This window comes from Schistocerca americana, chromosome 2 (genome assembly GCF_021461395.2).
Source record: "Schistocerca americana isolate TAMUIC-IGC-003095 chromosome 2, iqSchAmer2.1, whole genome shotgun sequence".
In the NCBI taxonomy this organism is placed as follows: Eukaryota; Metazoa; Arthropoda; class Insecta; order Orthoptera; family Acrididae; genus Schistocerca; species Schistocerca americana.
In genome coordinates this window covers 737,433,689-737,449,035 of record NC_060120.1, presented here as the reverse complement: position 1 = coordinate 737,449,035, position 15,347 = coordinate 737,433,689, and the positions used below count along the sequence as shown (strand labels likewise).

The 15,347-nt window shown below is 41.3% G+C and overlaps 1 protein-coding gene across 1 annotated transcript in view; it reads right to left on the bottom strand.

Moving 5' to 3' along the window:
* Positions 1-4,452: 4,452 nt before the first annotated feature.
* Positions 4,453-15,347, bottom strand: part of LOC124594799 (rRNA-processing protein UTP23 homolog) — a 57,265-nt gene continuing 46,370 nt past the window's right edge. The window contains exons 4-5 of the mRNA XM_047133219.1: positions 14,664-14,813; positions 4,453-4,740 (exon numbers count right to left, since the gene is read on the bottom strand). Of these exons, the coding sequence (XP_046989175.1) occupies positions 4,479-4,740; positions 14,664-14,813 (412 nt within the window). The 3' untranslated portion in view covers positions 4,453-4,478. The remainder of the gene's footprint in view (positions 4,741-14,663; positions 14,814-15,347) is intronic.

Sequence of the window (15,347 nt, the reverse complement as noted above, 5' to 3'; positions counted from 1 at the left end):
AGGCTGAGTTAAGGCTTTGTTTGGTTTTGGAACTGGAATGACATGCGTGAGCTGCCACTTTTCCAGGAAATAGCAGCTGAGCAAAGAACTGTTGTAAATTCTAATCAATAGGATGAGTGGTTTCCTCAGTAGTCTCTCAAGTTGTTCATTTGTTACTGCGTCTGGACCAGGTGCTTTGTTGTTCGCAAGATTCTTTATTTCTGTCTTCACTCCGCTGGGTGTTGTTAGTCGAGATGCGTTCCAGGTCTCTTGTATGGCTATCTGCATCACTGTTTGGTTAGCTGTTATTTCATACTCTCATTCCTGGATGTCCATGTCTCCCTGTATTAATCAATTTTGTGTCGCAAAAGCCTTAACAAAGGTTTGCACTTTTTCAAATAGGTCGTTCATAAGTCTGTTCCCTGTCTCTTCCAGAATGTGTTGCGGGTTTTTTTCTCCCTCTCAGTCTTCTAACAAGTTGCCACTCATCTCTGGTTTGTAGCAGATAGTTCGACATCTTGTCTTCCCATTTCTCAGTTTCTTAGTATTCCAACAGTCACTCCCAAAGTTCATGAAGCAAACTGTTTAAGTTCCGTCTGTCACTGGGATCTCAGAACTGTTGTCACCTATTTTTCTGGTATTTGAGTTCTTGTAATAATGGATGTAAAGCATCTAGTCATAATCTGTCAAGTAGAATCCTAGTACTGGCCTCCTTGGTCACCTTTAATATCTTTTCTGTAAGATAGGTGTTAGCTGTTTTTATGTCTTCTTCAGTTGCCACATTTCTAGTTGGTCTGACATCGTTATTTGCTAAATATGTTCAAATCAGTATCAGTCATCTTCCAATGCTGTGGGTGTTTTATATCTCATTGGACTTTTCCAGTTACTGGTTGGAGATCAGAAGCTAGTTCCCCCTTTGTCATCAACTTGAGAGTCTTAAGTATCGCTACGTCCAGTACATCAGGTTGATGATTAATTTACACTGGATTATGGGTTGGCTCAAGAGATCCCCATATGGTGGTATCAAGGTATTCCTCTAGTTTTAACAATTGTTTCCCCTTTGGATGGTTCTGGCCGAGTGCCATATTGGGTGTTTGGTGTTGCCACCGACAAATACTTCCATCGAAACAGTGAAATATTGTCTGTAGGACTTGAGGTATCAGGTGGGCATTTGGTCTTAAATAAGCCACCACCAATGTTACTGGTCCTGTTGTCCAGATGCCATTGTTGTCCTGCCATTGCCTCAAATTGTAATGGTTGGAGCCTTTCTTCCAGAAGTGATGATGATGTTGCGAGGAAAAGCTGCCATCCCAACCCCTCTTCTGTTTCATCTACCCATTTTATAACCTGTCACATTCTGTATTTGGAAAGTTTCAGGCATGTGGAGATGCGTTTCTATCAATAACAGAGCTTCAATATTGTTAGTGGAGACAAAGTCCTGTAGTTCTGCTTTCTTGTTTCTGACTCCATTTGCATTCCAGATGCAGATTTTTAAATCCTTCATACATCCTCTTTCCGTGGTGCATGGTACTTTTAGTCAATGATGTTCATTAGCTCTTCAACTAAGAAAATTATCTTAGTAATAGTGTCAGGTGCTTTCCTCACCTTCCTCCCCACGTTGATCAATTTTTGGAACAAATTGCCATTTTTTGGTGAGGGTAATTGTTTGGCTGTGTCTGATAGGGATTCACCAGCTTCCAGTTTTTCTGTGTTGTTGTCTGAGGTTGTTGCCATTTCATCTTCCATGTTGCTCAGAGTAAGAAATTAAGTAGATGTGTCTTATTTTATAATTGTGGAGAAGAGTAAATACAGTGCAAGAGTAAAAAAATGGTTCAAATGGCTCTGAGCACTATGGGACTCAACTGCTGTAGTCATAAGTCCCCTAGAACTTAGAACTACTTAAACCTAACTAACCTAAGGACATCACACACATCCATGCCCGAGGCAGGATTCAAACCTGCAACCGTAGCGGTCGTGCGGTTCCAGACTGTAGCGCCTTTAACCACTCGGTCACTCCGTGCAAGAGTAAATCTGGAATTGTTCTCAATAGAACTTGAGAAGAATCTCTCAATATATAGAGCTAGTAAGCGTCTCAAGAAGTGAAAGGTAGACTGCTTTCTCATAAGACACCCTTTCTGTAGGATTTTCAGGGTAGGCAAAATTTGACTGCTCTGATAACAAAAAATGATAAAACATATAATCTAGTAATACTGAGTAAATCTCAAGCGACCAGTAATTAACAAATGACATTTATGGGAAGGAGCTATATAATACTGGAAGAACCATAAACATGAACTATAAAAGGAGTAGCCAGGAAGCACATGGTGGAGCAACACGGTAGCATCAATCTGTTATGGCGAAACTTTATCATTGGGAGGTGAAAAGATGAGGGCCAGAGGCGGTCAAAGCTGTTAAAGATTTAAGATGAGGTGTACCCAATTTTGTGTAGGTATTGGAGAGATGAAGTGTAGGGGGACCCACAGAAGGGATGGCCTACGCCTATGTCGTGAACCCACCGAAGAAATGACCTGAACCATTTTTTTATGAAGAGGGGTGAGTTGGGAGACACTCATATCAAAGATATAAAAGATCCAGGATCGAATAATGACAATATTATGAAAAGTATAGATTACTACTCACCACATAGAGGATATGCTGAGTCTGCTGAGTCGCAGAAAGGCACAACAAAAAGGCTATCAAGTAAGCTTTCGGCCAAACAGACCTTCACCGGGAAAAACGCACACACACACACACACACACACACACACACACACACACACACACACACACACACAAAAACCACATTCTCCAGCTGCTGAGGCCATGGCCATGTGTGTATGAGAGCTGCATGCACTTGTGTGTGCGTGCATGCACGCACGTGTTTTTGTGTTGTTTGATTCAGATGATGGCCTTTTTGGCTGAAAGCTTACTTGTGTGACAGTCTTCCCATTGTGCCTATCTGCGACTCAGCATTTCTGCTATATGGTGAGTAGTAATCTATCCTTTTCATAATATTGTTGAAGATATAAAAAGGTATTTACATAGTATCTGCCCACAGATCAAGGTGCACGCTCAGCTCTTACAGAGATCGGAAGCTATACAATGACCTTTAATCATACTGTCGGAGCATTCTTCAAAATGGTTCAAGGTTAATAGACTTACCTGAGCACAGATGATTCTTTGTATTCATGTTTCTGCACATTGGACTTATCACAAATCGCAGATATGAAACTTTAGAGAATAGTGCAAATCAAAATGTCAGTATACTAACTCCTTCTGGTTAAGATGAACCTAGTCATTTTTCTACCTCAATATTTTTGGAAAACGTATGCTCATGTAATCAACACATTCCAAATAAATAGAATTCAGTCAGATTTGATGAACAGTTGAACATATACAAAAATTTGGATGAAGTATATTAAGCATTATCCTATGTCTAAACAAGCTGATTTACTTGGTGAAGATTTATTTTCAAATTTAATACTGAATTCTGTCTTAAAGGACTCTAAGAACTGGCATTAATTTCAGTTAAATAAAGAGGGATCTATTTTAATCTAAAGAATAATTTATGCTAAGCAACGTTGTAAGTAGTTAAATAAGTTGAGTTACACAACATCTTTCATCTAAGTAGGGGGATCTGAACTGTAACATGAGATTCTACAGGATAACATATTCCACTTTCATCCTCTTAAACCAATGAAACATGTTTATGAAAACTGAAAATATAACTCACATAGCTGTTAAGAATAGAACATCCCATGGTGCATGCTCTTCTTTTACATAAACGCACTGAATGAAAAAGGGAGTTATTTTGGCGAATCGGCAAGGTGTGACAATGAGTGCATCTCTCCACCTGCTGCAGAGCCCAGCTTATTCTTTGGCGTCACAGCTCGGTGGTGCCCAGGAGGTCATAAAGAAAGGAGTACTGGAAAGAGTGTGAATGATGGACCAAATGAATATTAGTGATGGAAAGTATCAGACGGTTATGTTGTGTAGTGTAATGTGCATGAAAAGTGTTGCTGGTATAATACAGACGAGTTATTAAAACTAGTTTACATCATTTAGTAGCTTGGACAGATTGAACCTCTCTTCCAGCACCTGCTTCACTGCAGAAGGTGAAGAAGTCACACGTCAGAGTCTTACGGGACTGTATAGCAGGGCCACAGAAGTAATCCACTTGAAGAATGGCAACCAGAAATTATTTAACAGGTAAAGCTGATGCACAAACACCCATCAGCGTTACAGATTATATATGAAGTGCACTACATCATAACCAACTAATTGTCATGGATACATTCCCACAGTAAGTTCAACCACCCCATCCCCATGCTCTTATCAATCACCAAATCCAAATTTATTTTCTTTGCAGCATGATGGAATAAATTACACAATTTACTTACTCTTGTATCCACTACAAAGCTGGTAACTCTGAAAGAATGTGGGCATTGAGCATGGGATAAAATATGAAGGAAATAATATATAAATAGTTTTTTAATATCTTATGATTGTACTGATGTCTGTAACAACATTTCTTTTATATGTTTTGGTATTTTCACTCTCTTTCTCTTTCTTTTTGGTTTGTTTTCTGAGGTGGATGGTTTCTGTGTAGCTATGGAAGACTTTTTCTTCTTCTTTTTGCAAGACAGGGGATTAGGTCCTCCTTTCTTACGTTTATTTTTCTGTGGAGCAGATTCGGGTTCATCCAGTTTTCTTTTCTTCAGATCTGACAACACTGCTTCATCTTTCTGCCCAATTAGAAACCTGCAAACAGAATACAGAAAATGATAAATAACAGTAAAAACAGATAAATAGATATGTGAAAGTAGACTTTACTGGTGTTGAAATTTCATGAAATTTTGATTACTGTCACTCTCACCATCGCCTGATGAAGATAATGAGAGTGAAACTCATTAAGACATTTCAGAATTTCAATGCAGCCACTCGGATGAAAGCCCAAGAGATTTCATCAGATAAATAGATCTCTCCATAAAACAATGCAATTCATGAGATGTCACAGACACACTATTATTACATGACAATAGCAACCTACCAAAAAATGCCAGACTGCCTCATGCAGCCATAGAAGGCATAAAACAAGGAAGTTTCAATAATTTGTTCCCAATAACTCAAGGGAAGGTATCTAACTGGTACTGTTTTTATGCATTTATAGTAAATTAATATGAGTGTTTTTATTGCATAATAAAACATGGTCATACCAAATGCTGCTTACATTGCAGGGTGGGGGGTTACAATTTGTGTTACAATGAAGAATGTTATTTTCAGTCTCCTTGAATTGACGCCAAAATTGTCAACAAGCATTTTGATTACGTAATTTGAAAATAAACCAGATGTCTACAACAATTCTGTCTTATTGGGATTTCTTGGAGATAATTAGCTGCTTTGCTGTTCACTCTGTCAGGTGGCTAATATTAATTACAAAAATTAAAAGCATTCAGTATTCACCTGTCTCATTTACTTATATGTGACTTGTATTTTTGTGAATCAGCACGGTGTTATTGATTCTCATGTATTCTGAACATTATAAAGTTTCTTTCACACAATGTTCTACATAGTGAAAACAGGAAGCAGACTATTAATGTATTAATTCACTTCATACAATGCATTACCACTCTAGTATGTATTGCTTCAAAAATATATTTTCATTTTCAGTTCTGCAGCACAAAACAATGGAAAAGAAGTTAAAATCAAAAGATGAAAAATATGATGATGATGGAGTGACAGCTTTGTCTGTAATGAGGCAGAAAAGTTAGGAGCGTAATATGTCATCAAAAGTAAAGATATTACAGAGCAGTACATCATTGGGACAAGCATGGGGAAGGAAATCAACTGTGGCCTCACCGAAGGAAGCCCACCAAAACACAACTTTATATAAATGGAGAAGGATTTAAGTTCTACTCTTACCGACTATTAATGCAGCGTACTGCCTTCATTAGTATTTTACTATTCCTGAGTGCAACTTTATAAAAACAAATGGATGTTATTTTCAGCATTATGAAAGAATAGATTACCTCTCACCATATACGGAGACAGTGAGTCTCAGATAGGCACAACAAAAAGACTGTCACACAAATAAGCTTTTGGCCAAAAAGTTCATCATCAGAATCAGACAAAACACACACACACACACACACACACACACACACACACACACACGTGTGCACGCAAAGCTTTCACTAATTTGACAAACGAGCAACATGAGTGATTAATCAGGTAAAATTATTTTGCTGAGAGCTTTTATATACCACTTGCACTGGTATCTTCGGTGTAGTACACATAATATTCAGCTGTGCCCACCTGTCCAGCTGAGTTGTCAGCTTGTCTGACAGTTGCACTGAGAATCTATGTTTGCTCCCCACTACTGCCAATTATTTTTTGCTGGTAAGACGACAAACTTAGGATCCATGTAGCCTCAACAAGACAACTCAAAGGCTGTTCTAAGAAGTATGGTCTCCACTTTCATTCATCTCTTTCTGCGTCTACACTTTTGCATATGTGTCCTCCATTGTTGAAACTAATGTTACAGGTCCCCATCTGTCATCCCTTTCAACAAGCCTGTTACACCTATGTGCACCAGTAGAAGTTTGTCATTTTTATATCACTCATTATTTAAGTTTGTAAATAATTTAGGACTAAACATTACCACTTCCTGACAAGGGAACCTCCCCATCGCACCCCCCTCAGATTTAGTTATAAGTTGGCACAGTGGATAGGCCTTGAAAAACTGAACACAGATCAATCGAGAAAACAGGAAGAAGTTGTGTGGAACTATGAAAAAACTAAGCAAAATATACAAACTGAGTAGTCCATGTGCAAGATAGGCATCATCTAGGAGAATTCGAGTTCAGGAGCGCCGTGGTCCCATGGTTAGCGTGAGCAACTGCGGAGCGAAAGGTTCTTGGTTCAAATCTTCCCTAGAGTGGAAAGTTTACTTTTTTTATTTTTGCAAAGTTATGATCTGTCCGTTCGTTCATTGACGTCTCTGTTCAGTGTAATAAGTTTAGTGCCTGTGTTTTGCGGCCGGACCGCAAAACCGAGCGATTAGTCGCCGAAAGGACGTGCCTGTCCAATGGAAACCGAAAACATTTGATTGCAAGGTCATAGGTCAACCGATTCCTCTACAGGAAAACACGTCTGATATATTCTATACGACACTGGTGACGGCATGTGCGTCGCATGACAGGAATATGTTGTCGACCCACCTAACTTGTACACTTGGTGAATGGGTAAAAAGATTCTTCTACCTTGCCCAATTTAGGTTTTCCTGTGGATGTGATAATCGCTCCCAAAAAAGTGTGAAAACATAAGAGTTTGTCACATAAACTGCAACAAATGAATGCAACAGTTTCACAGTCGCACAGTTTTGTCTGTGCTCTGTCAAAACATGTTTTTAACATTTTCAAATTTTTCCGTGTGTAGACCGTCAAATCCTGCATATGTCCAAGCAAATCTGAACATGTCCTGGAATTTTGGAGAGCGAAGTTGATTATATGTGAGTGCCTGAACTTTGATAATTATCTGAAAATAAAAAATTAAAATTTTCTCCCGAGGGAAGACTTGAACCAAGGACCTATCGTTCGGCAGCTGCACACGCTAACCACGGGACCACGGCGCTCATGAGTTTACACTCACCTGTATGTTGCCTATCTTACACATGGACTACTCAGTTTGTATAATTTTGCTTATTTTTTCATAGTTCCACACAACTTCTTCCTGTTTTCTCGATTGATCTGTATTCAGTTTTTCAAGGCCTATCCACTGTACCAACTTATAACTAATTCTGAGGGGGGTGCGATGGGGAGCTTCCCTTGTGAGTACTAGAAACATTGAGTAGGTGAAAGACAGAAAGAAAACTTGCTTGTTTTCAGAATAAATCCTTTGTCAAGCTATTGTACAAATACATGCAAACCCCTCCCCCCCACACACACGCCCCTACACTGTGCTGGTTGGATGTAAAATGCTGGGATAGCATACGGCAGGTGGAATACGGTGTGGTAGGGGTTGTATAGGGTAGGGTGGGTTGAGGGAGAGGGAGGTGGGATGAAGGAAGTGGGGTTGGGGTGGACAGCCAGCAGCTTCGATGGAGGCAGCACATTTGCTGGCTGGGAATCCAGGAGGGATGGGAGGCAGGTGCACGGGTACTGGAGCCAGTAGGGTGCGGTGCACAATGGAGGTGACATGAATCAGGAAGGGTTGACAGGACAGTGGAAAGGGGGAAACTGTTGGGTGGAGGGTGTGGGAACAGGGTTTCAGTAGTTCAGAAGAGCTGGTGGTGGACAGAAGTATCCAGATAGCCCTGGTTGTAACATTGCCATTGAAATCTAGCAGAATGTGCCAGCTGCATGTTGTGCCACTGGGTGCTCAAAGCTGATGGGAGTTATCCTTGTAACATGTCCTTCACGCCCTTAACCCTCCCTGGGCATCTGTGTTCACCTTACACCCAACAACTTTCCTTTCCTTTGCCTGGGTACCCCTTCATCACATGCATAGCCTGTGCACCTGCCACTTGTGCCTCCCACATCCCTAGCCAGCAAACCTGCTGCCTTCCTCCAAACTGCTAGCAACCTACCCCCAAACCCTCTGCCTGTTTACTGCCACTCCCCCCTCTACCCACCTTACCTGACAAAAAGTCCACCTGCCATACACTACCTTGTCTTTGTGTGTCCAGCCAGCACAATGTAGCGGTACAGGTTTGCTTGTGTGCTTGCTTGCTTTTGTGTGTGTGTGTGTGTGTGTGTGTGTGTGTGTGTGTCCCCTCTAGCCCCAAGAATAAAATTTGCCATGGCACACCCAAATCTATTTTACTTCAAAGGCTTTCTACTCAAAACATAGATTACTTTAACAAGGAAAAGAATAAGCATTTTTTCAGTAGTATATGAAAAGTAAACAGTGGACAATCCAAGACGGAATAATGACACTATTATGAAAATGATAGATTGCTACTCTCCATACAGAGGAGATGCTGAGTCACAGACAGGCACAACAAAAATACTGTTAAAGTAAGCTTCCGGCTAAAAGTCTTCATCCAAATTAGACAACATACACGCACACACATTCACACAAATGCAGCTCACACACGTGGCCACTGTCTCCAATGCCAGACTGCAAGCAGCTGCACATGATGGGACAAGTAATTTGGGTGGTGGTGGTGGTGGTGGTGGTGGTGGTGGTGGTGGTAAGGAGAAGGCTGGGGCAAGAAAGGAGAGGGATAGCAGGGCGGAGGTGATTGATGGTATAATGCTGCTTGCAAGAGCGTACAGGAATGAGTGGAGAGAGGGTAGGACAGCTAGGTGCAGTCATGAGGTTCGACAGAGAGGGGGCACAAAAAACTGTTACAAAATGAGCTTTTGACCTTTGTCAAAAATAGACGACACACACACACACACACACACACACACACACACACACACACACAACTCGTACACACAGGACCACAGTCTCTGGCAGCTGAAGCCAGACAGTGAGCAGCAGCGCACGATGGGAAAGGCAACCAGGTGCGGGTAAGGAGGAGGCTGAGGTGGGAAGGAGGAGGGATAGCAGGGTGAGAATGGGAGATCATAAAGTGTTGCTAGTGGGAGCATGCAAGGACAAGGTGGAGAGAGGGTGGGGCAGCTAGGTGTGGTTGGGAGGTTAGATGGAGAGCAGGGGAGAAAGGGGGTGGGGAGGGAGCGTGGAATAGGAGAGCAGTAAAAAGACTGTGGGCGCACTGGTGGAATACAGGGCTGTGTAGTGCTGGACTGGGAACAAGGAAGGGGATAGGTGAGCAAAGGACAATGACTAACGAAGGTTGAGGCCAGGTGGGTTACAGGAACATAGGATATATAGCATGGAGAGTTCCCACCTGCGAAATTCAGAAAAGCTGGTGTTGGTAGGAAGGATCCAGGTGGCAAAGGCTGTGAAGCAGTCATCAAAATGAAGAATGTTGTGTTGTGCAGCTGCTAAGCAACTGTGTGATCCAGTCAGTGGCCATTCATGTGAACAGACAGCTTGTTGGTTGTTATACCCACACAGAATGCAGCACAGTTGTTGAAACAGCTGGTTTCACAGGTAGGCCCACCTGTGATGGGATAGGTGATGCTTGTGAGGGACTGGAGTGGTGCAAGGATTTATGAGACAGGTCTTGCATCTAGTTCTGTTACAGGGATGTGAGCCATGAAGCATGAGGTTGGGAGCAAGGGTTGTGTAGGAACGGATAAGAATATTGTGTAGGTTCGGTGGGCAGCGGAATAACAGTGAGTAGAACATTCCTCATCACAGGGCACGACATAAGGTAGTTGAAACCTTCGTAGAGAGTGATTCAGTAGCTCCAGTCTTGGGTGGTAATGAGTTACAAGGGGAATGCTCCTCTATGGCTGAAAAGTGAGATCTTGGGAGGTGGTGGGTGACTGGAGAGATAAGGCACAGGATATCTGTTTCTGTACAAGGTTGGGAGGGTAATTACAGTCTGTGAAGATCTCAGTGACACTCTTCGTATATTTGGAGAGGGAGTGCTCGTCACTACAGATGTGATGGCCATGGGTGCGTAGGCTATGTGGAAGGACTTCTTGGTATGTAATGGGTGGCAGCTGTCGAAGTGGAGGTATTGCTGGTGTTTTGTACCCTTTATGTGGACAGAGGTACTGATGTAGCCATCTTGGAGGTGGAGGTCACCATCAAGGAAGGCGGCTTGTTGGGTTGAGGAGGACCAGGTGAAGTGTATGAGAGAGAAGATGTTGAGGTTGTGGAGGAATGTGCATATGGTGTCCTCACCCTCAATCCAGACCAAGAAGATGTGATCAATGAATCTAAAACAGGTTTGGGATTCTGGGCTGTTAGAAAGGATTCCTACATATGGCCCATGAATAGGTTGGCATAGGACTGTGCCATGCGGGTGCCCAATGTCATATCCCGAGTTTGTTTGAAGGTGATGTTTTCAACGGAGAAGTAATTGTGGGTGAGGATAAAGTTGGTCATGGGGACCAGAAAGAGCCGGTAGCTCTTTTTATACTATTAATATACTGTTCTGAAAAACTTAATGACTAGACAGATAAAGTAACTAACATATTAACCACTTAGTGGAAATGAATAACAGTGTGGGAGCATGCTGCTAGAGGTCTCCCAGTTGTGCACAAAAAGCTGCACGTCACATGGTATGAGATCACTGTGACAGTAGCACCAAATGGGGTTGGCTCTGCAACATGAGGAAGTTGAAAGAAAAGAAAAACATAGTGTGTTGAGCATTTATGGTGCACTGTGATAGTGGCCTTCATTACAACATGGCCCAGAGACAACATTTGGATGACTTCACACAGGGAAGAATTATCGGCAAACTGGAAGACGAACGAAGTGTGATGAGTATAGCCCAGGGGTTTGGTACTGCTCACAGCATTGTTTCATATGTATGTGAACCATTCCAAACCACATGCGATGCTGTCTGAAGGAGAGGAGGTAACTGTTCATGGTCAACTACAGTAGCAGATGACTGCTACATTGTGCAACAGGCAAGACAAGACCCACGTCAATCATCAGGTGCAATTGAAAGCACATTTAATATGACTGTAAGACATGCATTCTCACACTCTACAGTGACATGGCGACTGCATGGGGGTGATTGCTTTGCCCGATGACCAGCATGCTGTGTTCCATTAGCACCCGCACATCAGCGGCATCATTTGAAACTGTGACAAGAGCATAGGGACTGGACTTGTGAGAAGTGGGGTCATGATTCTTTTGGTGGTCCAGATGTTATGTTGTGGGGAGGCATACTGTTGCATGTGAAAACTGAGCTCCAAGTCTCACCATTCAACGTTATTATAACACTGTACTCCTCCCCTATGAGCTTCTCTTCAGGGGTGCATTTGGACGTGACTTCATTTTTACGGATAATAAAAATGTACGAATGTATCAAACAGTGCAAGTGGAGGGACTCTTGGATGAGAAGATATTTGGTGAATGGACTGACCTGTCCATTGTGTCAACTTCAATCTCATCAAGCATCTGTAGGATGCATTGGAAAGACTACTGCAGCATGTTCACATGCACCAACAACATGCAGCAGTTGTCAACCATGCTGGTGAAGGAACGGATCACTCTACCACAAAAACTCCTGACTAAACTTGTGGCCAGCACTGGAGCACATTGCAGAGCATGAATTGCCATCTGTGGCGACCACACACTCCATAGATTCCTTTCTTTCTTTTCTATAAAAATGGCAAAATACTTCTATGATTAAGTTGAGCAGGAAGGGTAGAAGGATATGCTTGTGCGAATTAAGGACAGATGAGGGGCGGTTTACTACAGCTGTGTTTATTTTATGCTGGAAATTGACACTGGAATCCTTGTGCTACAGTGTGGGAATGGCCTCTTTCTGCAGCTCATTAAGGACTGTACAAGGAAGGAACAGAGAAAAGACTGGGGACCCTATCCGGCAGTGTTAACCTCCACCCTGTACACAGAATAGTGATGAAACATCCCCTATGCATGGAAACAGTATAATATCTCTTGAACAGCCTAAGAAATAGGCAAACACATTACATAGTGATTACTAATTCCACACTATTTCCTGTAGCAGCTGATAGTATTAAGTATGCTGTTTAGTATAATCTCAGACAATTATTTCTATAAATACACATGAATTCTGTAATGATTGAAAAACCTGTATTCAAATTCCAATTGGGGGGAGAAAGTGAGCTTCACCACCAACCCCCTTTCTTTTGCTGATAGCTATGGTTCCATCTCTTCTACAGGCTGAAAATTTATTCCCTTCAGAACTCTTTTCATTTCAGGAGGCAGATGAGTCACTCAGGTAAAGTCTTGGATTTAGGCATCATTTGAAACTCTCGCACTGAAATGTTTTTGTACGATAACAACTGTTCCAAGAGAAAGGGCACTGTGCATTAGCATGATCTCATGACGGAGAATATGAGGTTCTTCAATCCATCAAAATGATTTTGATTCTAAATCCCATGTTTCATGACATGTGATGACACTTTGAAGTAAGTCGTGGTCTTTTTTAAAAACAGTCCCCATGCCAGATCAAATGCATTTTTAGTTATTTCTTATTGCTGTATGAGGTTTAATATGACTACTTTTTCACAGAATTTTCTGGATTCTCTTTGTCTATCAAAATTGTCATTTCATTTGAAATCTTACATGTGGGTTTTGTGTACAGTTAAATTCTGGATGTTTTTGTTTCTTCTTGCAGCCACAGGTGTATGACCAAGATATCTGTCATCCTCCACTTCTTCTTAACAATCAGAAAATTGTGGTATTCAAACAACTGCATACATATCAATGGATTACCATTAAACAATTTCATTAATTATGCTGCTATGCTGCTACATAATGTTAGAGCTGAAAAAAGTTATAAGGAATCTGAGGTTAATGACCTCCTCAAACGTCTGGTTAATCATGGATCTGAAATGAATCCACAACAGTGTCCTAAAACAAAGTTCAAGAAAGAACTTATTCAAGACAGAATATGAATTTTAGAGGTATGTGTTTAAGTAGCATTGAGGTCAACTATATTTCAATAGCAACCTCAGCTACCACTCTCCCACCCCATACAAAGCTTTAAGGCTAGGCTGCACACAGACTTCTAATTTAATTGTCACATTCTGCAACTCCATGGCACTTGTCCGCACATGTGCAGTTCCATGGAGCTAGCCACTAGAACAGTGAAAAATAGCAATAGCTCAAAGTTAAAAGGGAACTGTAAACAAATTAATGCTTAATTAAATTGTAATAGCTTAAATAATAAAACACTGCACCAGCATGATGTGTTTAGAGACTTGACTCTCGTTATCACACCATGACTCACACCACACTTGATAATGAGAGTAAATTCTCAAAACAAGTCTGTAAGTTTGGGTTTGGGTGGGAAGAGGCCAAACAGCGAGGTCATCAGTCTCATCGGATTAGGGAAGGATGGCGAAGGAAGTCAGCCGTGCCCTTCCAAAGGAACCATCCCGACACTTGCCTGGAGCGATTTAGGGAAATCACGGAAAACCTAAATCAGGATGGCCGGACGCGGGATTGAACCGTCGTCCTCCCAAATGCGAGTCCAGTGTGCCAACCACTGCACCACCTCGCTCGGTCAAAGTCTGTAAGTGAGAGATGGTTTGTGTGTATGTGAATTTCTGCACAATGGAGGAGGACAGTGCCTTAAAACCACAAAAAGATGACTGAAGGGCAAGAAGGCCACAACAACAAACACGCAAACATCACTTAGAATACCAATGTAAATGTTTGCACTTGATAATAAGAATAAATTTTCGAAACATGTCAAGCTATGTATGAAAAAGTAACTCATGCAGTATTTTATTGTTTAAATCAATAATGACACAGTTGTGAGCTTTCTAGAAACATTGATTATGAGGAACGAAATTAAGAACTACACTGCTTGTTGGCGGCAATCATGATTGTAGTGTGTAGTGGCATATAATTTGGCACATTCAAAGCAATCATTGCATTCTAGAAAGTAATAACTGTTAAGGGTGAAATGGTTAATGAGTTTCACATTATTTACTTTTTTGATCTATAAATAGTTTTAACTGGTGATGTAAGTACATGGTATCTGGATCAGTGAATGTCTCTCTGTAATCTTCAGTGAAGTCATGTTTTGTTACATCGGAAAAATTTGTTATGAAAATATATTATTACTAGTTTAATGATGCTCACTCACATACCTTGTCTTGGAATTAATTTCTGCAACTTGACTAGATACTTTAGAAGGTTGTTCCAAAGTTGGAGTCTTTTGGTGCAAGTAAATGAGTGGGGTTCCTGGAATTCTTCTAGCTACTTCTTGCAACTCTCTATCCTGTGTAGCTATCATATACCTGAAATGGAACAAAATTATACTTGTGAGCCACATCTGCAAAAGTAGTTTTTGGAATGAAATTTGAAAAAATTCTGTTGTTGCAATCCCATTCATATGAGAGCAAGTTGAAAAGTAATGCCTCCGATTTTTTAATTCTGTTCTCAATATCAGTTGAGGTATTACATGTCAGGCATATTACTCAGTTAATTTTCCCACTCTCACTGATGCAAGTGCCAACCCTCCGCTGCAAGAGGGCTCCGAATTGTAGCATGTAGCATTGAGGTGTGTAACAAAACTATGTCAGTGTGTGAGAAACTGCAATCTGTAATTAATTTCATAACCACAGAAAACATTGTCCACACAAGGAGCACTCTCTCCTTCGGCATACAATGCCAGACCACACATGAGCACTGCGACATCTGAAAAGACCTACACCTAGGGTTCACCGTCATCGACCACTGTCCATACAGTCCTGACTTTGCCCCAGCCAATTTTCATCTGTTTCTATAACTTAAAGAACATCTTTGACAACTTCACTTTGATAACAATGAAG